General features: G+C 37.2%; 1 protein-coding gene across 5 annotated transcripts in view; it reads left to right on the top strand.

Annotated features, from left to right (window-relative positions):
* Positions 1–27,041, top strand: part of WDR25 (WD repeat domain 25) — a 70,122-nt gene extending 43,081 nt beyond the window's left edge. For all 5 annotated transcript variants that reach the window (XM_074868785.1, XM_074868788.1, XM_074868784.1 and 2 more), the window contains 4 exons: positions 5,865–5,995; positions 22,817–22,987; positions 25,225–25,365; positions 25,751–27,041. In XM_074868785.1, coding sequence (XP_074724886.1) covers positions 5,865–5,995; positions 22,817–22,987; positions 25,225–25,365; positions 25,751–25,972 — 665 coding nt within the window. In that variant the 3' untranslated portion in view covers positions 25,973–27,041. The remainder of the gene's footprint in view (positions 1–5,864; positions 5,996–22,816; positions 22,988–25,224; positions 25,366–25,750) is intronic.
* The last annotated feature ends 574 nt before the right edge of the window (positions 27,042–27,615 follow it).

Genomic DNA, 27,615 nt, shown 5'->3' on the forward strand with positions numbered 1-27,615 from the left:
AAAACCTGCAGCTGAGCTGCCTGTAAAGATTATTGCTTAATATTTTTTTTATTGTCCTATTTTATACACATTATTTCTTCATAAAAATAAAGCTTTTTGAAACGTTTCCCAAATGTGATAATAATGCAGCAGTCTGAACCAGTGAGACTCCCTGGTTTTGTTCATATCTACTAACACCATGCTTGCAGTCATTTTCTGCTAGTGATAGTTCAGACACTTTGTTATTTACAGAGTGGTAAGCAGTGCTATAATCAGAGAGCACTGAAAAAAAATTGCTTTTCAAACAATTCCAGGTCAAGTACATTTGACATTTAACTTCTGTTATGTCCAGATGTAGTGGAGATGCTCTACCAACTTCAGAAGGGTAACTGTATTTTTAAAATTTATTTATAGCTGTTTTATTTTTGGAATATATGTTATATTCATCAGTGGATTTTTCATTAGTCACAAATGAATTGGTACAATAGCATAGGCAGAACATTGGCTGGGTTAATACTATTTGCATATTGTAGATACTTTTCATTTCTTTAATATTATGACAGAGGGAATGTTCCAAGAAATTTTGGCACATTTCCTATGTTGCCAAATGCTGCAGTTGTATTTTAGTTCATGGACTGAACTTGATTTCAACTATAACTTCCTCAGAGTTATAATGGGGAATTTAAATTCAAAGTTTTCACATTACCATGGCCAGGACACTGAAATTAGGCTGTTGGTTTTGAAGGAAAGTTCAGGTTATATATAATGTAGACACTTAAATCTGGTTTGTTTTTTTTTTTAACTTGTTTTATTTTATATAATTTTGAGAGTTTCTTAATGCAACATTTTGTACCTCCAAGAGGATGGTTCAAATTTCCTATATTTTCTTTTGTATTTTAATTTGGTAGTCCTATAGATACTCCTATTAACATTATTATTATATATTAATATAATGTTATATATTATCCTATATATAGGGTATATCCTATTAACATTATTGTTAATGTAATTGTATTTGTTCACATAAGTTTTAGTGCTCATACATAAACATCACTTCAGGAGAGCTGTGATTTTCTTTTCCTATTCCTCCCCTTCTCTCCCAGTATTATGTAGTTTTAATATGCATGAAGGTTTTATACAACACCCCAGAAAAAAAGCCCAGTTGATCATTTTTTCTTTTTTTAAATCTATTTTATCTTTTTCTTTTGAGGGCATACAGGCATCTTTGATGTGAGGTCAAAGGTTCCCCCAAAATTCAGCAGTTTTAAGTAATGTGTTGAACATAGTTTAATGGTCACTCTCCAGCTAGGAGGTAACAGCATTTTACTTTTTATACTCACTAATGTAAAGAGTTTGCAACAAGAAGAGAGAAAAATGTTTATTTGGGGACATTTTTAAGGGTAAAAGATAAAATTATTTAACATTTCAAGCACCTTTACACGCCAGAAACTTGTGACTATGTAGGGGAAAGAATTAAGAAACACGTATAGTCAGTATAACTTTAGTTCTTGGAAAAATAATAAAGCAATTTGTAAACACACCAAGATACAGTGAATAAATAACAGCCAACATTGAACAAATTTTGTCTGATCAATCTAATGTTCTTCTCACTATTGCATGAGAGAGAGTGTGACTGCAATAAGACTTTTTTGATGTATTATCTCATGTCTTTTTGTAAACACAGTAGGGAAATCCGTTCTGCTTAGCAAGATTACTTTTATGTCCTTGTAAGTGTTAGGCTTCAATTTTCTTTACAGATTAGTGTAAGAGGTGAATGGTGGTTTTGGATTATGCAGATAGGGGTGTGAACCTGAGGACCACTAAACACAGTTACAGAAGCATCCTGTTTCAGTAACTGTGCTGATGTTCTGTGAAAAATTCACAATGTTAAATAGCCTTTAAAATATCTGATTTCATAGTTGAGCAGTTTCACAGTAGGCTGCAGAATAAAGTAGCAGAAACATATGTTCAAGATATTTTTAAAGATTTTTTTTCATGCTGTGTATGTTACTGGTGAGCCTTTAATGAATGAAGAATTGAATTAAAGCACTTTAAGAATATAAAACACACTGCAAAGATGTAGTAGATACTGTTACTGAAATTGTGAAAATTAAAGATGGAGAGAAATATTTTCTTTCTGCTTTGGAATAACAACCTCTCATACAGGAAAATTATATGTGGTATGGATTTTCCCTCAATTACACAAATAGATTTTCAGAAGATGTAATTTTCTACGGTCTATGAGTCGTTTGACTCTTTGTTATGCTGCCTTTAGGAACTAAAATGCAATAAATATATACACAAGGAAGGTATATATAAGCTTGCTGATTTACACCTGTTGTATTCTGTTATGGATAAGAGAGTCTTCTTCTCAAAGGGCATCTTTTGCAATATATAAAATAAGGCCCCCAAAAGTTGAATGTTTAATGTTAATAAACTGAATAATTGTAGAGAAAAATATACATAACTGTAAATACCAGCTTCCAGAAAAGTGAAGCAGGGTGTCCAGCAAACACTGAAGCTCGATTTCTTAAGTCATGGGGCTAGGTTCCATCATAGCATGGTTACATCCTGGAAAGCAGCAAATTCTGCTCATAGTAATAAAAGACACTAAATAAAGTTTGTACAGAAAAGGGCTAAGAGTTGAATTCATTGTTCTAAAATACTGAATTGCATCAGCTACTTTGCCCCATATCATCTTTCACACTGATCTGTTCCATCTCTCAGATGGATATTTTTCCTAAATTTCTGAGGTTCTGAAAGATAGAGGTTTCACAATAGAGGTTTTCATAATAGTGATAAAGGTTTCATAACTGTGTGGAGAATGTGCCTCAGCACTTCAGCCGTGCAGTCCTAATACCTAAAAGGGAAGGGTTTAAGCAATGGATGTTAGGAAAGTTCATTTTGCTGGGTTCAGGAATGTTTGTATGACAAGCAGTCTGACTTAGATTCTGTGTATTGTGCATAAATTTCGGTTCTAGTGATTGGAGAGTTTCCTTTCTGTGATGTTGTGATCCTCTCCTTTTGAGTATGTTGTCTGCTGCTGCTTTGCTCTTCTGCATTCCAGAATTTTTCTCATTTTCTCTGACGTGCCAGTAGAATTAAATTAATATATACATCTAATAATGCCAGACTCTTCAGAACACTCTTTACTGAGTTTCCAAAAAGAGACGTTTGATTGAATTTCACTTTGGGGTGTGAGAGAATGAGAAAGAGAGTTGTATTTCAAATTGTATTAATTGGAAAGCCTGAGCTTTTAAGATTAATGTATTGTGATTGCTCCTCAGGCCAGTCAAAAAGCTAGCATGGTTAATATCTGCATCAAATGGCAACAACAGCTTAAAATAGGAAAAAGAAGGAGGTTAAAGAGTATAGAGGTGAATAAAATGCTCAGGTTGTTTGCATGAATTTTATTTGTTTTTACACTGTAATGTAGAAATGATAGCACTGCGATCATTACGGTGTAATTCTATTAGTGACTCTCACTGAGAGCTTTTGGATAAATAACAGCCTCTAGAAGACAAGAAGAGGGCAAAACCAGTGCCCAATTCTCTTTAAAACAGGGGGAGATAGAGTAGGGAATTAGAGAATTTTAGTTTCTGGAGAAAATATCAAGCAAATGGTTGAATTCCTGCAAGTAGTTGGGGATGAGGTTGAAAGGTAATTAATAACAAATTATGTTAAATCAATCTTTCTGTGGAAAAGGAAACAGATCTTGTAGTTAGTAGATGAAATGCATCTTGAATTTAGTGCACATCTCTTTTGGTTGTTTCTTACAACTTTCTCATGCCTTAGGCTAGCGAGCACAACAGCAAGAAAAATGTATGCATTATAGAAAAAGCAGTTTTCAGAAGTCTTGTGGAGGTAAACCATATTTTAGTAAAGCCAGTTAAACAATTAATGTTTGTCAGAAGGTTAGATGATGAGTTCCACTGGATAACTTAATGTCTAATGTCATTTGGACAACACACTTTATGGAGAATAGTGACTGCTTGATGCATCCTTTATAAATCTGTTTGACAGGATTAGTGCAGGTAGGCTGCAGTACCATTGAAAACTTGTTGATTATACTCCCAGAGTGTTTATTAAACTAGTAGGAATCAAATTCCTTTGGGAGCAAAGTGCTATTAAACTGACTAGTGGGCCTCCATGGGGAAATTCAGCACTTTTTCCAGTGCTGTGGATGAGAATAAGATGCATGTGTATGTGGCTTTTGTAAAGCCTGCAAATGGTGCCTGGTAGTGGTGCACATGAGAGCAATATCTTGTTGCTGCTATAAATGATGATTTTAATACTTTCTTCCTTCCCTGTGGAGTCTTTTTTTTTTTTTCTTCTGTAGCTTTTGGGGTACTGAAAGCTCCCATAGTAAGAGATGGTCACTGTTGCATATGACTTGTGGAGAGAACCTCTGCTGCCCTTGTGACTTTTTTTCTCTTTTTGGGGAAGGAATTTATGTAGTGGGTCGAGTCTTTCACAAAGTAGTGATAGAGTGGCCCTTTAGCTCTTGCATGGGGAATTGATAGAGAATCTTTTTAAAAAGAACAAAAGACCCCTACAAAAACCCCAGTGTTTGTGTAGGACAACACTCACCCCTCCCTTACACTCCCTGCAGTCTATTTTCCCTGCCTCTGCTAGTTTGAAGAACATGTACGATGAAGTAAAATCTCTCTTCTGTAAAATGAATAAATATTTTGATAAGTCTTAGCCTCTTGACTGTGTAAGTTGAGTTCAGTAGATGAAGAAAATGGAACTGATGATAAAATCAACATGGCTCCAACTCATGAAATAAGCATAAAAACCCCCTATATGAATGATTTTCAGTATTGTTCACCAAACAGTAAGTATTTACATCCATCACTAATGATTTTAGCTCAGAGTATTTTCAGTTAAGAAAGCCTGTCTTAAAACAACTCTCACTTGTTGAAAATGTAGATTAATAAATATTTTAAGAAGCTTTTGTCGTAGTTTTTTTTTGTTTTTTGTTTTTTTTTTTTTTTACTTTTGCAGTACCTTTTTCACTGTGGCTTAAAGCAGTAACTTTATATAATGTAGGTCTTTATATGTGATATGTAGAATATAAGGGACAGTTGAAATTGTGAAACTGAGCAAATGTATTTATCTTGGTCCATGCTGCAATTCCAAAAACTGTATTTCAGTGAATGTACATTAATATCATGAATTTTTTAGGATGAAAGGAAGCAGCGGACTGTGGAGAAGTCCTATAAATTAACCTAGCTGAATTTTGTTGCCTTCTAAAGTGTCGACAATTCAATTGATACTAACCACAGGATCCTGCAGAGATTAGTGTACACAATTAAATGTTGGGAACAGTGTATCCATGGGAACAGCTATTGCCTTTATATGATGGTATGGAAATTATTTCCTACTTTCAAGATGAAGTTTCACTCCTACCTTCACAGAAAGTTAAGTAAACAACTCAAGAGTTGTAGTATAGTTTGGGACGTGGTATTTCTGTACAGATAATATTTTGTTCTAGTTATTTTTATCCCACTGTAAAAAAGACTATGCCTTCTCTGTAGGGAAACATTCAACTATTAGATTCGTAGATTTAGTCCTGCATGTTGACTGAACTGAGACCTCAGAGGAGCTCTGCTCCTTAGTGTAGGAAACCACTCATTCTCTCCTTTCAGTAGGAAGGAGTCAGTGGTGCAGAGTCCCAAGAGCAGGAGCAATTTCATGTGGATAGAATTTAGTGAGTTCAGTCCTGTGTTTTCAGTAAATCAGAGTAGCCCTATGTTCTTGAAATGTGTTAATATAAACAGATTCACCTTTGACAACCCTGATATTTTTGAAACTAGGTTGAAATGAATGACATATTTCATTTTCTGCTCAAATTTTAATCTCAGTTTCTCACTTTATTTTAGGGAAGCAGATATTTAGCAGCCAAAATGAATTTAGGATCAGTGCGCTGAAGTTCCACCCTACAGAGTCAAATATTTTCATTTGTGGAGGCTTCAGCCCGGAAGTTAAAGCTTGGGATATAAGGACTTCTAAGGTAATGGAAGTCTTTTTTCTCTTTCTCTTCCGGAATGTTTCTAGATTGAATGTGCTGTGCATTACTAAGCAGCTAGATGTACTGGTCTTTTGATGAAATGTTATTCTGAGGTATTTTGCATTTGTCATTGATTGTGTTGCCATTTGTTGATATGAACCTCTGTAATGTTTTTCAAGCATGAAGAGGAACACTGTACACAAAAATACTAATTTTTTCGTTTATGTAAATATGAGTAACATATAGTTGAATTAAATAAAGCCAATTAGCTCACTTGAGGATTGTGAAAAGCGGTTGTGTACTAGGAAGCAGTACAGCTATCTTGCTCTTCAAGCTGTTACATGTGGGTCAAGATGCGAATGGCTGTACCTTTTACGTAGAAGCCTGGAGTAATTTTTACATTCATGAAGGGCCACAGAGAGGCATGTATATCCTCTGCCTTTACTTTATTGTGAACCATGAAGAACAGCATGCTCCCAGCTGCCATTCAGAGCTCAGGTAAGACCAGTGCTATATTCTGCCAGTGGAAGTGTAAAGCAAACCAACATCCTCATGCACAGAGCAGCTCAAAGAGCAGCAGTGACTGTAAAGTGAATAGTTCTTTGTTTTCCTTTGAATTTCTATGTGGGTAGATCCTACTCATTGTAGTTAGCCATCTGTTCGCTCTTGAGGGTGTCAGAAGGGATCTGAAAAAGATAAGATTGCTTACCCAAACTTTGTCTCTGTCTTTGATGTACTAATAATAATAGGTGAGAGATCTAGGCTGATGCATTTCAGGTATGAGGGCTCTAACAGGACAGCTCTGAAATAGTTACGGGAGTTGCTCTGTTGAGGAAACACAGTATTGTGCAATTAACAATCTAGTTCCTGTGCTGCAGTTGTTCCTTTGGATTTGTCACTGATGTTTGAGAAAATAATTTAATTGTGTAGGATATATACCATAGGCTTCCCTCACATGAATAGGTTCTTAAAAGAAAAACATTAGTAAGTACATATCGAGACTGCCAAATCTGAGGCTACTCTGAAAATAAATTTACTGTGAGTTTGAGTTACAGTGTCAGTGTGAAAACCTTTGTAAAAAGTGTGATGAGATTTATTCCATCCATCATGCTTGCGTGATGACTACTTTTCCTTGATAAGGATATGAAGAGATACTCACAGCACAGTTCTGTGAAGGAAGATGATTCTAGTTTTAGATTGTAAAATTTGTAAGTACTTATGATAAAGAATACCTATGTATCTTTTTTAAAAGTTATGAAATTTTCCATAGTAACTCATCCCTTCTTTCCCCTGCCTTGCACTGATATACAATATTCTGGTGTTGTCAATAATAAGTGATATTGTGTCTTTAGCATAGGCAACTTATAGAACATGAAAATATGTACCACACTAGTGGGAAACAGTACCGGTTCAAAGGGTGTTCATTCCAGATGATCAGAGGTCACACTGTAAATTTACTGTAGAACAAAAACATTATTTTTTTTCTGGCAGGGGACTGAAGAGAAAGACTAATGGAAGTCTTCTTTCCTTGAACAGCAGGGTCAGTGGTTTCAAAGCATGCAAATGAAGTAGGGAGTACAATAGTTCTTTCTTGAGATTCTCATAACAGTAGGCCTTAATTGTGGGGAGGAGATGCAGTCTGTAATTGAATACTTAGCTGTCCTTTTTAACATAGAGAAGCCATTGTATGTCATGGTAGGCTGAACTTCCTTTAAAAAGTACTTCAGGAACTAAATGGATATCATCTTTTTAAGGCTTAAAGATTGTTGACTATAGTGTCAAATTTGAGATATTTGATCCTAGTCAAGGAGAAGATGGCAGATGTAGGTGACAAAACATTCTTTCTGAGATTTTCTGACTTGGTGCAATAAGATTTCGTGTAAATGATATTGTAGTTATACACAAAGTCAATTGATAGTCTAGCTGTGTACAAAGCCAGAGGCATTCTTTCATCCCCTGTAGTTTCTTTATGATGGATTTTATGCCTGTGTATATCTTTGAATGACTATCTCCGAAAATCCTGTGAAGATGATTTTTCTCTCGATTTGAAATCAGCTGTGATTGATGAGCATGTTCATGCCAAAAATGGCAATACCTCCAGCTTGCAAGTGTCCAAGGTGCCCAGTCTCTGCAGATGAAAAATGATAACTAATTCTGTTCTATAGTAACCAATGACCAGTGGCATGCTGCAAAAATGTGCCTGTCTTGACAGTAACTCATGTTGGATATGGTTATGGAGAAATATGGTTAGAAATCTTTCATACACAGTAGGACAATCTCAAATATTGATAATGAGGAAGGCATTTCAGTGTCAATGAAACAGAAGATTGTTTTACAATGAATATTTACATTTCAAGGGTTATGCTTGAATAAGATTTTTTTTTCAGCAATTCTGATACCAGAGATTGTGATGACAAGACCTGAGGACTGTGCAAAATTGTCATTGATCCAAATAGAGTTAGGGGGCTAAATAACAGATGTTAATGCTTGTGTTAGATAAGTTAGTTCTGAGTCATCTCCTGAGTCAGTATCTCTGCCAATCACTGGTATTTTGAATGGTGTTATGGTGTCACCAAGACAAATGTCTTGAAAAATGCTGTTCTTGGTCCTTTTTACCCCTTGTGAAATGTCAGAGTTTCAGTAGTGCTTTCCCTTGGTACCAGACGAGGTATCGAGCCATATTTTATTCCAAACAATGAAGACAATAAATATGTTAATCTCTTAAAGCATGTCCTTCCTTTTAGGTTCTAAATTCTGGTGGTATCTCAGCTCAACCACAGCCAAACTGTCACTTGATATGTCTGGCAAACCTGACTGTAGTACAGGCCTACATAAACATAGATTCACAAAACAGTTTTTTTGTGGACAGGAGCAGGTATAGGACCACACATTCTTCTTAACCTGGACAGAGGCTGCAAAGCAGCGTGTGTGTCCCAGGCTGTGATTGCCAAATATTGCCAATCATCTTAGCTTGCTGTTCCACAGAAGATACCTCCTACAGAAATACATGCATCTCCATGCTATAAGACTGGAGTTTGCTGATTGACAAGGTGTAGTTTGACTGTCTTGGAAAGTCTTCTTGGTGAAACTGTCCCTGAAAAGCAGCAATACAGAGGAAACGCGTGTACTTCACCAGTGAACAGTGTTGCTGGAAGAGGTAGAAGGCAAGCAGAGAGGTATAGAATATAGTTTACATGAAGCATTATTGCAGTGAGGAGCAGACAAATGTGTTGAGATGGAGATTGCAGTAGAAGATGAAAAGATAAGGGGTGGTGTGCAATTTGTGAGGTATTGGCCTTTGTAAAAGGCACTGTAAGAAGGCAAGGAAGAAAACCCATACTGATAAACTGTAGTCTTTAATAGCCCACCCATTCATACCTTCTGTAATTCTGACTGCCAGTAGCCTGGCTTGAGATGATGTTCTGATATAGTAACTTTTGTGTAAACTACATGTCTGGCAAAATTGCAGATGAAAACTGCAGTTTTCAGTACTTTACCACGGCACAGTTATAAGAACAATAGTTATGCTTGGGATCACCTTTGTGTAGGTTGCAGGTGATGACATCTAAGCTTTGTGTGTGTCTGCATGCAGAGCCAGTAGTTCACGCTTTAGGTGACAACATCTGTGATTCATTTCCAGAGGACAGACACCGTAAAAACCACTGATATCTCCATAAAAGAGGAACATGAATTCTTAACATGTTATTAATTTGACTACATACACAGTCTAAAACAGCCAGCATGTTTTCTACTAATTAGGAAATATATTATCTTCATGAGATTCAAACAGTATTTTATTGTAACTTTATGCTTTACTGCCCAAATGTGGTTTTTTGTCCCCTTGCTTACTGCTCTGGGTATGGTGCCTTTTTCAAATGGGTACAACGGTGTATTTGTCTTTCCATGGGCCATTCTCAGTCCACTTTTAATACGTTGCCAAAGTAGATGGTACTCATGATTGCTACATTATGAATTTTTTCTTTTTAACTGAGAGTATTGCTGTTGTGTGCAATATGTCACAACATTGCATGCTCTGACATCCTTTTATCTTATGACATGATTTCTCAAAAGGCAGTACATTCTGTGTCTAGGATACTATATACAGCAAAAATGAGACTAGCAGAATAATGCTTTTTTATCTCAGTGACTAACCATACACTCATTTTTGCAATGTTGAAGCTCCAGCCTTGGAACCTGGCTTGAAGAGCCGTTGATCACTGAGGAATGCACACAGTGGTTGTCTCTGTACCTGCAGGACGCTTCAGTGCTTAGAAAGATTTTGTGTAACTCTATTTCAGTAATCTGATGCTAATGAAGAGATAAGGAAAGCATCCTACTCTACTACAAGGAAATAATTTACTTTCCAAGAGAATAAATAAGTGAATGAATGCATATTCTGACAGGTAAGATAGGAAAGGTTTTAGTCTTGGTAAAATAAAAACCCCAGCCTGTTTCTTTTGTACAGATCCTGTACTGGGTTCTCTCTGGAAGTTTTTAAAAGCTGTTACCTGCTTTGTTCATTAGGAAACAATTGTATTAATGTAGAACTTCACCAGTTGGAAAACTAACCAATTAAGTAGCGGATGAGGAATATTAATTTTAGTAATGAGCAGTGTCTAATCACCTTAGAAAGTGGAAGGCTTGGGTTTAACCTGGTATCTGTTACCAGGTTTTTTTGTTTGATATATTTCATAGAATCACAGAATCATTCAGGTTGGAAAAGACCCTTGGGATCATCGAGTCCAACCATCAGCCCTACTCTACAAAATTCTCCCCTACACCATATCTCCCAACACCACATCCAAAAATGACCCTTAAACACATCCAGGGATGGTGACTCCACCACCTCCCTGGGCAGCCTATTCCACTGTCTGACCACTCTCTGTGAAAAATTTTTTCCTAATGTTCAGTCTAAACCTCTCCTGTTGGAGTTTAAAGCCATTCCCTCTTGTTCTGTCACTAATCACCTGTGAGAAGAGACCAACACCAACATCTCTACAATGTCCTTTCAGGTAGCAAAAAAAACCCCAAACCATAATTTTGATTGTACTGTGATTGTCTAAATCAGTGTGGTTTACTCTCTTACTCTGAAACATTTCCAAAAGGGGAAGAAACCTTCTATTATCCTTTGATATTTTTTTTTCCATCTGAGGTATCTGTAGGTCAGTAATAGGTGTAGACTGTTAGACACCTACATTTGTCTTGAATTTAAAATTTGAAGAACAGTTCTGTATGTACTCAGTGAATATGGAAGTTCACAGCTGAGTGGAGAAAAGGGGAAAAATATCAGACTCTGATTTGATTGTTTATGTTTCTCCTTCCAGAATGGCAAGTATCACCCATACATTGTTACTGCAAAATAATGTAGTTACATTTCAAACTCTCAGCCATAGAACAGTATGTTGGTTAGGTATGAATCATCAATATCATCAGTATCTCATGTCTGCTTCTCCCTAGTTTGGGGGATTTCAATGGATTTTTTGGGTATTCCTGCTTTCAGTTTATATTGTTATCTTTATTCACAAGATAAAAACAGCATGCTTTCTATCTCTTCCATCTTACACCTTTATGGCTGTATTCAAGATTGGATAAAGTATCCTGGCCAATATTTTGAAATTTATCCTGTTCTAAAAAGTGCCATTTACTCTTAACTGAAATAGATGTCTGAGGCCTCTGCCACTTCATTTCAGTTTTGATGCAAACAATCTTAATGAAAGTGCTTTCATCCTAATTCACGACATGATCTTCCTGTTTTACCTGTTCTTTCAAGTGTGCTAACCTGTCATTCAGTTTGGACCAATGTGTGGGTGAACTAATGATTCTTTTTGTTCCCATCATCGTATTCCTGCTAGCCTTTTCAGGCTTTGCAGCATATTTTGTCAATAGAGTGAGCACCCTAAATCAAGAGCTTGAATCTTGTTACTCATTGCACATTGAAAACTCAATTTCAGCATTCACTGGTAATTCAGAGGTTGTTCTTTAGGATGTACTCCTGTGTTTTAACACATCTAAAATTTAACTATGTGAGGCAATATGATAACTGTATATCAGGAAATGAGGGGATTTTGGAAATTCAGAGTAAAGCATTAAGCATCACAGAGATAGAGAGGATGACTAATAACAAAAATATTGTCTAATTACACATCCATGCAGTGGTTGAAATGTGCTGCTTTATGCCAGTGTGCCACACTGGTGCTTTCTGCTGATGAAAAATGACATAGAATAGCTGATAGTGGTATTTTTCCAAATTAGTACTTCTGAAATCTCTTTGATTTTGATGGGCAACTAATTTTTAACAGGAGCATAAATTTATGAGCACAAATTACTAATATTTATTCATGTACTGAATGTGGTATGAAAATTGGATTTCTAAGTCCCAGAGAAAATATATGGAGATAGATTTGAGGCAGCCTTTCAGCTACTAAAACATTGAGAAATGTACAGTAGGCTGTTAATCAGAAAGGCAGATATCAAAAAAAAAAAAAAGGAAGAATGTTGAAAGACATTTATTGCAATCCCTGTTCTGTTGAGCAAACAGGCAAAATTATTTCAAATGTAACATTGGGTATTGAGCAAGATAAAGAATGAAATAACAATAAGGGAGTTAAAAGCTTCAAGATAAAGCTAAGCAATATATACTTCAGAGAAATAAATGGATGGAACAACTTGTTAACTGCTCAGTGAAATGTAAAGTATACGGGCATCTCAAAATTTCAGAGACAAGTAATCAAAGCCTGGAAAAAAAAAAAAAAAGAATAAAAGAGGCAGTTGAATAGCATGTAGAGATTTATTATAGTGGCACTTCTTTCTGTTTGTTTTAAACCTGGTTTTGTGTCTCTGGTGAAGAGATTATTCTGGAGATCCTATATTGCTGTATAACTGATTGATTAAATTTATGAAACATTTGGAGAATGTTTATACAGACTTTATGAAAAGACCAGAAAACTTGGAAGTGAGCTGGTATGTTTAAAAAAAAAATTAAAAAATCTCTGCATTGTCGACCAAGGAAAGAGCATCATATTGAACAGCCCCCATGGGATCTTTGGACCTCAGAGCTGAACCTAGAAAAATCCTGTAAAATGCCCTGTAAAAAGAATTGTGCAATAACACTGAGACCTGGAAGTAGTTATGTATTTTAGAAGTATTTCCTTCTCTGAGCTGTGGAAGGATTTCTTAAGATGTTCAGCACAAGCCAGTTGAATTACACAGATACTCTCCATTGTGGCTGATCTGCATTAGCTTTTCGGACAGGAGACAATATATATTCCAATCACTTATTCTACCCAAAATTTTAATATTCCTTGAAATACCAAAGAGAACAAAGGGTTGAGACTTGTATCCTTCAGCTCAGCAATAAGGACTTTATTGTGTTCACAAGAGAAAATATGACTACAGATATTTTTTTTTCTTTTTAATTTGGGTTTCTAAGTTTACACAGACGTAATGTCAGAACAAGGCTACAACTGTAACTGTCCTGTACTGATAATACTTTTAAAGGAGCTAAAGTTCCTTATATCATTAGTGAATCATCAATCTGAATTGAAAAGATTTATTTACACGTGTCAGCAAGGTTTGCATAGTGTAAAGCACAGATGCTATTAGCTCTGCTGAAAGGACATACAGCACTCAAGAACTTGCATCTGAATGTATTCATTTAAATTTTCTAAATGTATCCATATAATTATTCTCGAGTTTTGCATATTTTACCTTTTATTTGCATTCTGCTTTGATGAAACTCTTAACATTTTGTAAGCATTCAGGAACTGTTTTTTATCGTGCGTGCAGAAATGCAAGGAACTCTGAAGGTAGGGAGATCACATTATCTTGGACTCTCTTAAAAATAGAAGAATAATTTATTCAGCTGATGGATGTACTCTGTTTTTGATCTCTTGTCTGTTGATGTTCACGTGTTCTGTCTCATAAATCACTGAAGCCCATTGGAGTTTTGGCAAGAGCAATCTGCTACAGCTGTCAGAACAGCAAGTCCTGACAAAGCAGCATGCAGTAATCTGGTGAGGGAATAAGTGGAAGGCGACAGGGCTGTGGCTCTGATCTTTAAGCAATATCTGAAGCTCTCAGACCTCCATAAATGCAAATCCACTGCTTATGCTAAAGAAGGAGGGAAAGAGAGGAAGGGCGTCAGGCAGTGGAGACCCAGTGGTATGACCTGACAGAACCACAGAACAGACTAGTTACAGATACAGGAATAAATGAAATTATGAAAAAAAAAATTATAGGAGTTAAGTGAAGGTTGATTGTATGAAGCTTACTTGATGTCACTCTGTGATTTTGGACTTTAATAGAGCAATTAGAGGAGCTGAATAGAGCAATTAGAGAAGCTGTAGAAGGCAGGGACGTAGGTAATTGTAAAATGAGAAAACTAGCTAAAGGGGAGATCTCAAGAAAGGAAACTGCCTGGGAGGAATTTAGTGAAGTGCTTCAGGCACGGCTCCAAATGGAGACATTTATTATTCTGTTTGTTACAGAAAGTATCGTGCTTGCACAATTAATTAAAAAAAAGGAATAGAATATTATGCAGGAAAAATAGCAATGACTTATTAGAAATGGGAAGAGTACAAATGAATACAAAGGTCCAGATTCTGGGATTAATAACAAAGGTTTCAAAAAAGATGAATACAAAGTCAGTCTGTTGGAGTGATAGAAAAATTTAAGGAAAAATTAGGTTTGAAGATTTACACAAAATTCCCATTTTTGAAATTGAGGTCTTCATAAACTGTAGAATTAACTAGAAAAATGGTGGAAGCAGATATTCTGAGCTTTTAAAATTAGTCTAGAAATGCACTGCAGAATTTTTATTATTAACACAGGCCAAGGCAGAGTAACAACAGGTTTGGGTTTTTTTTTCCCATTTTGGTTTGTTATTCTGGATTGAACATTGTTTAGCTACAAAATTGCAACTATGATCTATAGCTTTATGCTTAAAAAGAAAAAATGAACAAGATGGTCTTTATGTGGTTGAGCTATTTCTCCATACTTGAGTTTATAAAGAAATAAGCCTAAGTCATTAAAGCATAGTTAAAAAAATTAATAAATTTAGAGTGCAAGTGCAGTGCATTTGTTTCCTTGGAAACATTCTATTGCCGTTTTTTTCAGATGAGATGCAGTCATTTTAAGTAGCATGTATTTAGGAGACCTAATGAATTTGTCTCTGGATAGCATATAAATATGAAAAAAGGCTGTAGAAATTGGTGGAGCTACTTGCACTTCTGGTTTCTATAGAAACAGCCAATACATTGTCATGTACTGGTGGTATTTGAAAGAACAATGTAATTAGAATAAGATGATTTATTCAGCGCTTTAGAAAACTAAAGTTATTCTTCTCACACTCAGAGAAATCCTTACTATGGACCAAAAGTTCAGAGAAATATGGTGGGGTACATTTGTACTTGCGTAATGGTATTTGGTTTTAAATGTTAACATTCAGGGGTTCTTTCTGAGTGTGAAGGCACATTTTATGTGGCTGTATCACATACGTGAGCAGTCCTGCTGTGTTTATTTGGAAACCTCATACGGTGGTATGACAGATGAGAATGGTAGACCTGTCGATACATACAGTCTCTCCTGGACAGACTGAAATGGGCCAGGAACAAAACATGCCTCCCTCCAGAGTGTGAGTATTCGAGTGAGAAGCTGCCAGGGAATAGCCATTCTGGTTTTCAGCCCATTTCTAGACAAATTTTACACTCCCAGCAGTGACCAGTATGCTTTTGAAAAACAAGAATATGAAAACACAGTAAACTACTTTATCCCAATTCCCAACAAGGGTTACCAAGGCGTTTCTGACTTATAGTTTGGGGACTTCCTGCACCACAGATAGTGTCTTTATCTTTCATGGCTCTCTTTGAGTTTTCATGCTGTGGAATTGGTTGTTCTTGGGGTTTTTTTTAAGTCTGCGACATCCTGTAGCAAGGAATTCAAATATGTATTGTGTGAAGAAGCATCTCCTTCTGTGTGTTTTGAAGCTGCTTTCTGCTAGTCTGGAGTCTAAATTCTTATAATGGAAGAAACCATTCACCTTCTCCATGCCGCTCGGACTTTATTTCTGATTCTTCCACATTCCCCTCAGCCATCTCATTCGTGTATTGAAAAGTTCTTGATTATTGCTCCTTATAGAAAAGCCATTCTATATCTCAGATGTTCCTTGTCTGTTTTCTGTATACAGATTTCCCTTCTTTATCCTATCTGAGATGGGGAGATCCTTTTAAATAAGAAATCCAATGGGAATTTTTTTTTTTCTAATAAATGGTTGACACTTTCCATCACAAGATTCTTGTGCCTTCTCAAGCAATCTGAAAGTGACTTTAAAAAGAACAGTATACATTGTTCATACCTAAAGTCGTATAGATCAATACCAGATTAAGCTCAACCACTTCTTCATTTTAATCAGTCTCCATTTCCTTTTAATTATTTTCAAGACCCCTTGATAATCTTGAGATGTGTCTGAAAACAGAGCAATTACAAACAGGAAAAAACTGAAATAGAAAAGCAAAATATTTTTTTTCAATTACATAAGGAGAAACACAGCAGTCTTATTTTAAAAGACTTTAAAAGAACGTAAGACTGGAGCATGCTTGATCTTCCTGTCTACAATATTGTCATGCATTTTGATTAAAATAGCCACTGTAACTTTCAGGTGGAGATCAGAGACATAAATTAGATTTGTCGCGCAGTTGTGGTTTTGTTGTGAACATATAGCTAAAAAGCAAATAGCAGTCAGCTGCCTCAACACCTTACTCTCTAGATCAACACAAATGGCTTGCACTGCAGTAGATAAAAAAGCTTTTGTCCAAAATAAGTTTTCTTTTAAGTTAAAATGCCCTATTTATTACTAGTAATGGTGTAGTACTGTTTCACAGAGAAAACTTATATCAGTCCCCCATTGCATTAATTACCCAACATGCCAGTAGGAAGAGGCAGTTTCATGCCAAAGCACTCAGTCTGAAAAGGTAGGACAAGAATTGGAAGAAAAAATATGGCCATTTTTACAGATTGGAAGCCATGGCACTGACTGATTAAGGGCTTTTTCCATGACCATCCAGATTGCCTGTAGTCCTTTTAGATTTGTTTTGAGACCTCATCTCCTGATGCTCAGGGCAGTGACTATAAAAGCACGTTTCTTTCTCATCACTTCCATAAAGCTTGAGGGGATTTTAGGAAAATGCAGTGCACATAGGTTACAGGTGACCAGGACAGAGCTGGAGCGAGCAGCAGCCTTCTGAATTAGTTGTATGGAAGATTTGAGCTTTCCTGACAAACAAAATACCAAGCATTGCATGTGCTTTATGAGGAGAGGTATTATTGAACACCCATCTGAAATATATACCTTGAATTCAGCTTCACAGCATGCTTTTCAAATCACCAGAACCGTAAGAATCTGTTTGAAACTGATTTAATTTGCTTAAATTACCTTTCTTGTTGACTGCCTGCAGCCATGAGCTCTTGAAGAAGCTTTATTATTATGTTGGATTGTGTTGACACCAGAAACTATCAGGCCTTCCTCTGAAATTATTTCTTTTATGTCCAAAAAATGCTTAGGTTGAAGAAGTGGACTGTGGTTTTCCAGTGCTTATGAGTGATAAATCTGCAAATAGAAAAAGAGCTAAAGCTGTTATTAACTAAAGCCAGCAGGGTAGGGAAACTGGTGCTTTCCCCAAGCAAGTTCCTCAGGCATGACATGAGTTAATTGTCTAAGGTAGAACAAAGCAGGTTTAATTATGAGTACTTTTCTGAGCAGGGGTGTTGCAATTAGTTATTTTTGAAAGCTATCTTTGTGGGGGAATTTAAATACTATGTATATCAAGTTCCCAGCTGCTATTCAAAGTGTTAATTTATTGTTCTCTGAGTCAGTTCTTACTATGTAGTTTGAAGATTAAACAGCATAGTTTTTCTGAGGTATGTATAAAACATGTAGAAGAAGATGGTCTTTTGTACTGATTTTTAGACATTTTCCTGTTGCAGAGCTAAGATACATAGGTAATTTGGTTAGATGTCCTATTAACAAACAAGCAAATATATTTAATGATTAGCAGTGAAAATGTTTAAATTGATAGTGGCAGTTTATGTAAGAGCCCAACAGGATTTCAGCAAAAATTAAAAGTATCTGCGCATTACCAGCTTCACAATCTCTTCTTTTTCCTTACTGAGAGATGTCTGTTGCTCCAAAAACTGTTAAAACAAGTCCCAAACCGAAACCCTAACCCCTTAACAGTGCTGGACAGGGTGTATGTATGAATACATACCTACATACATTTCACAAGGGGTTTTTTAGAAGACAAAGACCCAAACGGCATGCCTGAATTTTTCATCTTTAAAATAAGAAAATATTAAAGAGTTACTACTGTGAATCACCATGTGGAACTTTATTACCATTTATTGCTCTATATCATTCTTTGTTTCCCAGCACCAATTGACCTTTGTTTCTGCCCCCTGTCCCTGTTTCTACATGTTTGTGCTGCTCCGTGTTCTGATCTTGCTGACTCTCCAGTCCCAGTCGGGACTTGTCACTTTTGTGAAGGTGCCTGCTGATAAGTAGCTGCCTCCTTCAGTTTGTCGGGGTGGTAGAGCCTTTTGTGTCCCCTCCTCTCAATGTAACTTTATTTCAGTTCTCCTACAGTTCATACAGCTGTCAGGTTTCTGTATGGTTTTCCATTTCTCGTTCCAGGCAGCTATCATATTTTGTGGGGATTTTTTTAGTTTGTGGTTTTGTGGCGTTTTTTTTTAATTTTTGCTCCTACAAAATACCTTAATTTTCTACATTACTAGTGAACTATGGACTTCCTTTTATAACTCTGTGAAGAAATAACTATGCATGGTGATTTCTCCATAGAGAAAGTGGAGGCTATAAATATGCAAATATCACTTTTGGCTTTACAGAGTTTAATTGCTTTGTATATTATGCAGATTCCTAGGCTGAAAAATCTGATGAGAGCAAGGAACACATTTGTATAGTCACTATCTTAAAAATGCAGGCAGATTACTGAAAAGTGTGCCAGTTTTTTGAGTCTGCACGTTTACATCTTGTTGATGTTATTACAGGGTGTATAGGGTGCTTGCATGACTGAGGTTCTTCACTGAATGCAGAAATCGCGTTTCTAAACTGTACATTTCGCAAGAGCCTGTGAAAAGCAATTGGAGCAGCTGCTGCTGCCATCCTTCTACATGCTGAGATCACAGGAAGCAGAATTGGAAGGGACCTCAGGAGGTCATCTAGTATATCGCTACCCTAAAGCAGGATCAGGTAGTTCTGAACATTTTCAAACAGTCATAGATTTTTGAATTTGAGGCAAGAAATCAAGAAGTTTTCATGTTGTGTTTGATAGTTGAAATTATTTTTCTTTTATTGGTTAAAGTATAAAACAGAGGTATAATCCAGGATATTTTACTGTGACACCTGAAAATTATTTTTTAAAAATGTATGTGCTTACAGTATCTGTAAAAGGTTTGGACCCTGAAGTCAGTAGTCATGTGCTATGTTAGGTGTATAAGGTAGGCACTGAAATGCCTCACAGTTGGGAACCGTTTCAGTGTAATACTTCAAGCACCTTCTCTGCTCTGTTGGTTTTTCTAGTGATGTTAGAAGAAGGACCAACCTCTGAACACCCTGTTGGAAGTGCAGGCTGCTGTTTTAGCTATCTTGGAGAGAGAGAGAGATATTTAGATATTAATAACTAGGAGTCTTCTAGTGTTCTAGTTTTAAGTATCACCGTATTCAGAGAGATAGATTGCTTTGATCTGGCCACTTGCCTTGAAGTTTCTCTTCACTGGAGGCAAATCAGAAAAAAGAAAGCAAAAGTATTGTTTTGCAAAATTCGAAATAGGCAACATAGATGCAGAATTTCATGAAGAAAGGTGGAAAGAAAGGAAGTTGAAATTGTTCATATATTCCTTAGCATAGTTGAAAATCTCTCTTACTTTTTAAGATCCAGCTCACAGGCTGTTAAAATATTCAGAATCCTGTGGCTGAGGACCTATTTCTGCATGGATCAAACCCACTTTGGTATAAGTCCTGAAAGAGGATCTAGATTTGAGAACTCTGGTGCTTTTGATTTGGGAAGATTTGAGAACTTTGGTATTTCCTTTTACATCACAAACTTCTTTTTACATGATGGGAACTAGTGGATGAGCCACATTATTGACTCTTGAGCCCAGACATGCTTTGAAGTATTGACGACTCTTTCTTTCCCTGCTGCCCTGCATTTTCAGCAGAGTGACAGAAAAAGCCTCTGCTTCAGCAGAAACAGCAGAGACTCCCTCTTGCCAGGACAGTCAGTAGGCAGATGAGGTGGGAGGTGTGGGACTGAATCCCCATAGACCAAGGCAGGATCCTGGCTGAGTCCTTAAAGCACTGTTTGACAGCAGCGCTCCTGTCACTTCCATCTCTCCCTCTCTGGCTGCACTTTAAAAGAGCAAACTGCATGGGTTTCTTTTTCCAGGAGATGGTGTCAGACCAAGTCCTTAATGGGATTGAGTTATCTTCTGCAGGGTGAATAGTGTACCCTTCTGCTGAGCGTGTCCATGTTGACCTTGTAGGCAGTTTCTGACTGAGCATGCAAGCTTTGCTTGCTTGCCGTACGGTCCTGACACTGTGGTCTCACCACTTGCAAGTTAAGCAATGACACATAGCAGCATGTGACTGGGAGAGCCTTAAGTCATCAAGTTTACACATCCCCAGTCATAAACAGTGATTTATAATTAAGTCCAGAATGATCAACAAGAATACTTACTTCTTGCTGTGTCCTTTTCATTACCTGTAAGTTCCAAATCCCTACTAACCTAATTACTTTCCTTTCCCTGGCTCTATAACTAGCTGAAGGTTTTGAGAACAAAAAGGCCAAAAACTTACACTTCTGAAGTTTCCTGGAAGGAGGAAGGAGAGATCCTCAGAGTGCTCCAAGTTCAATCATAGAATCATAGAATACCAGGTTGGAAGAGACCTCAAGGATCTTTTGGTCTTATCTTTCCTCACAAAAGCGTGGTCTAGACATGATGGCCCAGCACCCTGTCCAGATGAATCTTAGAAGTGTCCAATGTTGGGGAATCCACTGCTTTCCTGGGAAGATTATTCCACTGGCTGATTGTTCTTATTGTGAAAAATTTTCCTCCTGTGTCCAATCAGAATCTCCCCAGGAGTAACTTGTACCCACTACCCCTCGTCTTTTCTATGTGACTCCTTGTAAAAAGGGAGTCTCCATCTTCTTTGTAGCCATCCTTTAAATACTGGAGCATGGTGATAAGGTCTCCCATAAGCCTTTTCTAGGCTGAACAAACCCAATTCTCTCAGCCTTTCCACACATGGCAGGCTTCCCAGTCCTCTGATCATCTTTGTGGCTCTTCTCTGGACCCGCTCCAGCCTGTCCACATCTTTTTTATATAGTGGGGACCAAAACTGAACACAGTATTCCAGCTGTGGCCTGACAAGTACTGAGTAGAGTGGGATAATGACTTCTTTATCTCTCCTGGTGATGCTCATGTTGATACAACCCAACATCCTGTTGGCTTTCTTTGCTGCAGCAGCACACTGTTCATTCATATTGACCTTCTTGTCTACCAGGATCCTCAGGTCCCTTTCCACAGAGCTTCTCCCCAGCTGGGTAGATTCCCAGCCGGTGCTGCACTCCTGGATTATGTTTTCCCAGGTGCAAGACCTTACATTTGTCCTTGTTGAACTTCATAAGGTTCTTGCTAGCACACTCTTCCACCCTATCCAGGTCTTCCTGCAGAGTGGCTTACCCTTCTGAAATGTTCAGTTCCCCACTCAGTTTGGTATCATCACATCATTTGCTGTATTGTTCTTCCAACAAATGTCTGGGTAGTTGAAGTCACCCATAAGAACCAGGTTCTGTTGACCTGAAGCTTGCTTAAGTGACAAATACTGCTTTTTTTGCCTTATTGTCTTGGTTTGGAGGTCAGTAGCAGATGCCTACTGTAAGATTCCCCCTTGGAGATGACCCCTCTGATCTTGACCCAGAGGCATTCAATAGAGCTTCCACAATTGCTGTAGTTGACTTCTATACATTCAAGGTTCTTCTTAACATAGAGTGTGACTCTTCCTTCTCTTCTTCACTGCCTGTCTTTACAGAACAGCCTATAGCCATCCATTGCAATCTTTCAGTCATGTGAGTTGTCCCCAGTTATTCCTATGATATCATAACTTCCTGACTGTGCACGGAGCTCCAGTTCCTCCTGTTTGTTCCCCAGGCTGTGTGCTTTGGTGTACATAAATTTGAGGTGGTTGCTCTTCAGATTTTCATCTTGGGAGACAGCTAAGAAACATTTGTTGCTGCTCTGGTTGGCCTGGCTTATTCCCCGGTTGGTTGCAATGGCGTAGCATTGCCACTTTGGACCCTGTCCCCCGAGTCCTTCAGTTTAAAGCCTGCCTCATCCAAGTTGGCCAGCCTGCTGCCAGAGATTCCCTGCCTCTTCTAAGGAATCCAGAAGAGTTCATAAAATAGAAGGGAGTTTATGGAGGCCAAGCACCACAACATTGTGTTGTCTAAAGCTCTTTCTGGATCTAACTCTTAATTCTTTGGGAATTTATAACAGAATATCTATAGATAAATATAATATATGAATCGTACAAACTGATGCTTTCCTTTATCTCATTTAATTTTCCTGTGTGTGGACTTTTTACATGCATTAACAAGCTATTTAATACACTAGTAGTTCAATATTTAAAAATTATTTACTTTTCCACATTTTAAAATATATAATTTGTTGGAGATAGTTCTTAATACAAAGAGAGAAAACATAGGTTATCATGTTCTTTTAACCTGTCAAAAAATAACAAACTTTTTTATCCACTAGCTGTTGAGAGTGTACAAAGCTGCGGTACAACAGACATTGGATATACTCTTTCTCCCCGAAGGAAGAGAATTTCTTACAAGCACAGATGCAGTAAGCCGGGACTCAGCTGATCGTACCATTATTGCTTGGGACTTTCAAAGTGCTGCGAAAATCTCCAATCAGATTTTTCATGTAAGATTAACAATTACTATTGTTTGGGTGATGATTTAGTATTTCATGCTTGTTAGCATTGTAAAAAAAAAGGTTTTGATTTTGTGTAAGATCATTGTGTGATGTATAAAATGCTCTTAATGTAAGTTGAGGGCTTTCTTTATTTTTATATTTTAAAAACACCTACTTATTCTTAAAAAATGACCTTGAAGACTGATAGGTCTCCTTGTGTTAAAAATATTTACATTTCAGTGCTCGTGCACTGACATCTAAGCTATATTTAGGCAAGGCCACTGCAGTGTCATTCTAGCTTGCCAATGGTGCATGGCAGTAGTTGCTATAGTGCCACGTTTCTTTTCTCACTCTTTTTCATACATTTTTCATCAACTGCAATGAGGGCTATTGGCAAATTTAGTTTAATATTCACATAGTAATAGCAACCTGATACATGCATATAGATATCTAGTACAGCATAATCACAGGGGCAAAATTTACTTCTATCAGTGCAGGTTCAGTATTTTTCTCAGTAATCTTTCCAGGCAAGATATTTAATGGACTAAATTGTCTAGAAAGGCTGACAGCTTCAAACGAGATTACCAAGGAAGTTAATAGATAATTCCAACTCCCTGGGTCTTTTTTGAAAACCCAAGTCTAATATCCTGTGTATATACATGCTTTTTGGCTGAAATGAACAGTTCTCTACTGACAAGGACATGTACATGATGATCTAATGGGATTGTTTCGTTTTTAATTTCCAGTTATGTCTTTGTCCAATACTGGATCTATCAACATCTTGGACAGGCAATAGGAAAAAAAAAAACCCAAACTGTGAATATCTAAAGTACAGACCAGTCACGGTCAGTATCAAGGAGTAAAAACCAAACAACTTCTCTTTATCCCTTGCCAATCAACCAACCAATCCCGTCCCGCCACTTACCTTCTCACAGCTACAGCATCTCTGAAATGGACTGTTTTCCCCCTTTTCTGCACTGTGAATAAACAAAACTTGATGATGGTTTTGGAAACTCTGCTTCAATTTTCTGAATTTCACCTTTGAACCCTTCAAGGTGGGAGAGAACCCCTGAGCTCTCCAGATTAGATCCCAACAGGACTTGATCTATTACTTGTCTGCATTAACAAATGAATAGTTAAGAGCTCTGAAATAACCCATTACTACAGTATACCCAGCACAACAGCACAGTGCTCCTGCAGATTGTGTTGTGCTTTCTGATCCCTTACTGTTAGACTCAGTTTCTCTGTTAGAGCCAGAAGCAGGCAGTGATTAGCCGCAGAGCACACTCCTAACCAGGCATGCTGCCTAACCCTGTTTTGGTTTCCATACCAAATACCTTACAATACCCAGAACTTCCTTCCCAGTTCATCACTTCTAAACCACACTGTCAGCCTGGTGTCCTTCACATGCAGATGCATCCTACAGCCAAAGATCTCTTAATTTGTATTCATGACATCAAAATTCAGCACCATGTCTTTAGGTTAGGCTGAAACCTAAGGTTTGGACCTGGGTGAAACCTTGTGAGAGCAGTTGATTTCTGATGCAGTCACCGTACAGAGCTTTGAAAGTAATTTTAATTCAGCCTTAAATAGAAACACTAGAGTAAAGATAAGTGTTACTAATTTTTGTAGATATTTACGAATTTACAGCCCGCAGCAGTCTACTTGGCAAATCACTGTCATAAGGAACTTCTGATTTAGTAGGCTAATAATGATACCTTTTTTTTTAATTTATTTTTTGTAATAATGGGGTGGGGAATGGTGTCTGTTTAAATGGTGTGATTTCTATTCCTGTCAGTGTGGCTTGAACTGAAAGAATGAAGGATTTTGAGAGCTGCTAAAAGGTAGCATGGAAGGCACAGTATGCCTGTGGAGGAAGGGATATGGGAGAAGAGGATTCACTTTCACATTCAAACTTCAGTTTTCCTTGAGCAGGAAGAGGATGACTGAGTAGCATCAGGTTGGAGTTACCTTTCTGCAGCTGTTCTGCAGTATAATTATGGTTCAGAGGGAAATGGGACTTGGGTCAGTATCTAGGAAATCAGAGATTTGATTTAATATTTCTCTTGGTGTAAGACTTTCAGTGGATTGTAACGAGTTAAGTATCTTTATATAATGTATACTGTGAAGATGACTTATGTATACCTTGCCTTTTATGGTCTTTCAAATATGTTAATAGATAACCTGAATCATTTGAACAAATCCTTTCTTTCATACAAGAAAACTTTCTTTAAAATTATTTTCAGGAGCGTTACACTTGCCCAAGCCTGACTCTGCACCCAAAAGAGTCTATGTTTGTTGCTCAGACGAACGGGAACTACATGGCTTTGTTTTCTGCCCAGCGACCTTACCGAATCAACAAAAAGAAAAGATACGAAGGACATAAGGTATCCTTCTTCACTGGGAACTTAGTATCCAAGTCTAGCAGGAAGATAGATAGCGAAGTACCTGCGCTTTTTAATGTGTCTGCTAATAGTGTTTGATTATAAATCAGTGATAGATACTAATTGGCTTCATTTGCTTTCCCGTGTGCCAGTCTATTTTGAATCATATGCACTCTGAAGAAAATAGCTATTAGAAGACTTTATGAATACTTAATAGCTTGATTAAATAAGTTTGTGTTATAGCTGTGTGTTAATAAACACCTGGAGAAGTCCTTAGTGTATATTTATTTAAAGATAAAATTATTTTTCATACTATATTCATTTTCAGTATATCACAATGAACTGTTCTAATCATCATCAGGAGTTACACTGTTACTGATTTTCACAGGTGGAAGGATTTGCAGTGGGCTGTGAATTTTCTCCAGATGGAACGCTTTTGGTGACAGGAAGTTCAGATGGCAAAGTGTTTTTCTACAACTATCATACTGCTAGGATTATTCGCACTTTGTCTGCACATAAAGAAGCTTGTGTGAGTGCAATATTTCACCCAGTCTTGCCATCGCTCCTTGCAACATGTGATTGGGCTGGAGAAATCAAGATCTGGCAATAACAAGCAGAGTTAGTTTTTAGGATGTCTCCTGTTAGTCTGTCAAAGGTGTAGGAAATAAACCATGGTATGCAATGAGAAATTTTATTGTGATGTGTTGTAAGCAGGAGAGACTGTTGTCTTTTCTTCTATGACCTTTAAGTGTATGCTTTCATAATGGAGTTAAAATGGTTTTGTGATTAGCTGCTGAGCAAAGAAGTGGTCTTACTCTCTCCCTCAGCCCTGGTGACAAATTTCTGCCCCTTTTGTGTCAATCTTCTGGTGCTCGTCTAGCCCCACCCTGGTTCGAGTAGCTACATTTAAGAAAATTATTGTTCTTTTTATGTAGCTTTTCAATGCAGATTTCTTAAATCAGGCTTTATCATAGAATCATAGAATCATTTAGGTTGGAAAAGACCTTTAAAATCGTCGAGTCCAGCCATAAACCTAATACTGCCAAGTCCTCCACTAAACCATGTCCCCAAGTGCCACATCTACACGTCTTTTAAATACCTCCAGGGAAGGTGACTCAACCGCTTCTCTGGGCAGCCTGTTCCAATGCTTGACAGTCCTTTCGGTGAAGAAATTTTTCCTGACATCCAATCTAAACCTCCCTGGTGCAATGTTTCGTCTCGTCCTCACCAAAAGTTGGAGAGGACATATTTAACAGAGGATGATGTTCAGATCAATTAATGCCTATTTGATCTTCCTGGGATTTTTTTTTTTTTCACTACCTTAAACTAGTTTTCACTCGTTTAGCTCCCTAACGTAGCCAGTGAAGGGTTAGACAAACAATAGTGTAGTTCAAAGCAAAACAGCCTCTACGCACAAGAAAGGGGAATATTGCAGGGCAGGTGGGACTACTTCTTTTGGAAATGAGTAGCTGTTACCAGCTCAACTTATTGTAAAATGCCTTCTGAGAGTTCCAGGGAAAGGTATGCCAGATAACTTGAAGCTAATTTTGAAGTTAATAAATTTGTGTTGAAATCCCAAGGTTTAAGCTTGGGTTTTGAACTTACATTTATGACTGTACATAAAGAAAGGAAAACCATGTGTAAATATTTTTAGTGAAAAAAATAAACATTTTTTTATACATGGTGTCTGTATTTCACTATTTTACTCCTGTTATTCTTGACAAGTTAGTACTCAAGACTATCATTGAATTGATACTTGGGGGGAAAACAATTAATATACTACCCTAATTTATTGTGAACACACATGCATTTCTCCATGCTTCTTGATCTCACTTAGACACGGAAAATTGCCATCATGCTTTTCAGTGTAGGGGATGTTCTTTGACATTCAGACAGGAACTGGGCTATTCTGCAGCAAATAGAAAATTCATTAGGCCATAATTCTGTATTTACATATGCATAGATTGCTTGTAAAGGTATTTTCAATTTGCATTCCCTGCGCCTGTATTGCTTGGTTCTAGAAGTTATTATTCAATTTATACCTCTGTGTGTGTCACTGACAAAATATGTTTATATCTAAACCATAGATATTCCAAGCCTTGACTCCATATAAATATGTGCTACCTTGCAGTGAGGGCTATAAGCCTGTCTTGTGTTTGGTCTGATTAGTCTATAAAGGTATTTTAACATACACGGGATAATTTTGTTGAGTAAATTGTCTCTGTCATGCAATCCAGAAATCATGTATAATAT

Source organism: Strix uralensis, chromosome 4 (genome assembly GCF_047716275.1).
Source record: "Strix uralensis isolate ZFMK-TIS-50842 chromosome 4, bStrUra1, whole genome shotgun sequence".
Taxonomy (NCBI): domain Eukaryota; kingdom Metazoa; phylum Chordata; class Aves; order Strigiformes; family Strigidae; genus Strix; species Strix uralensis.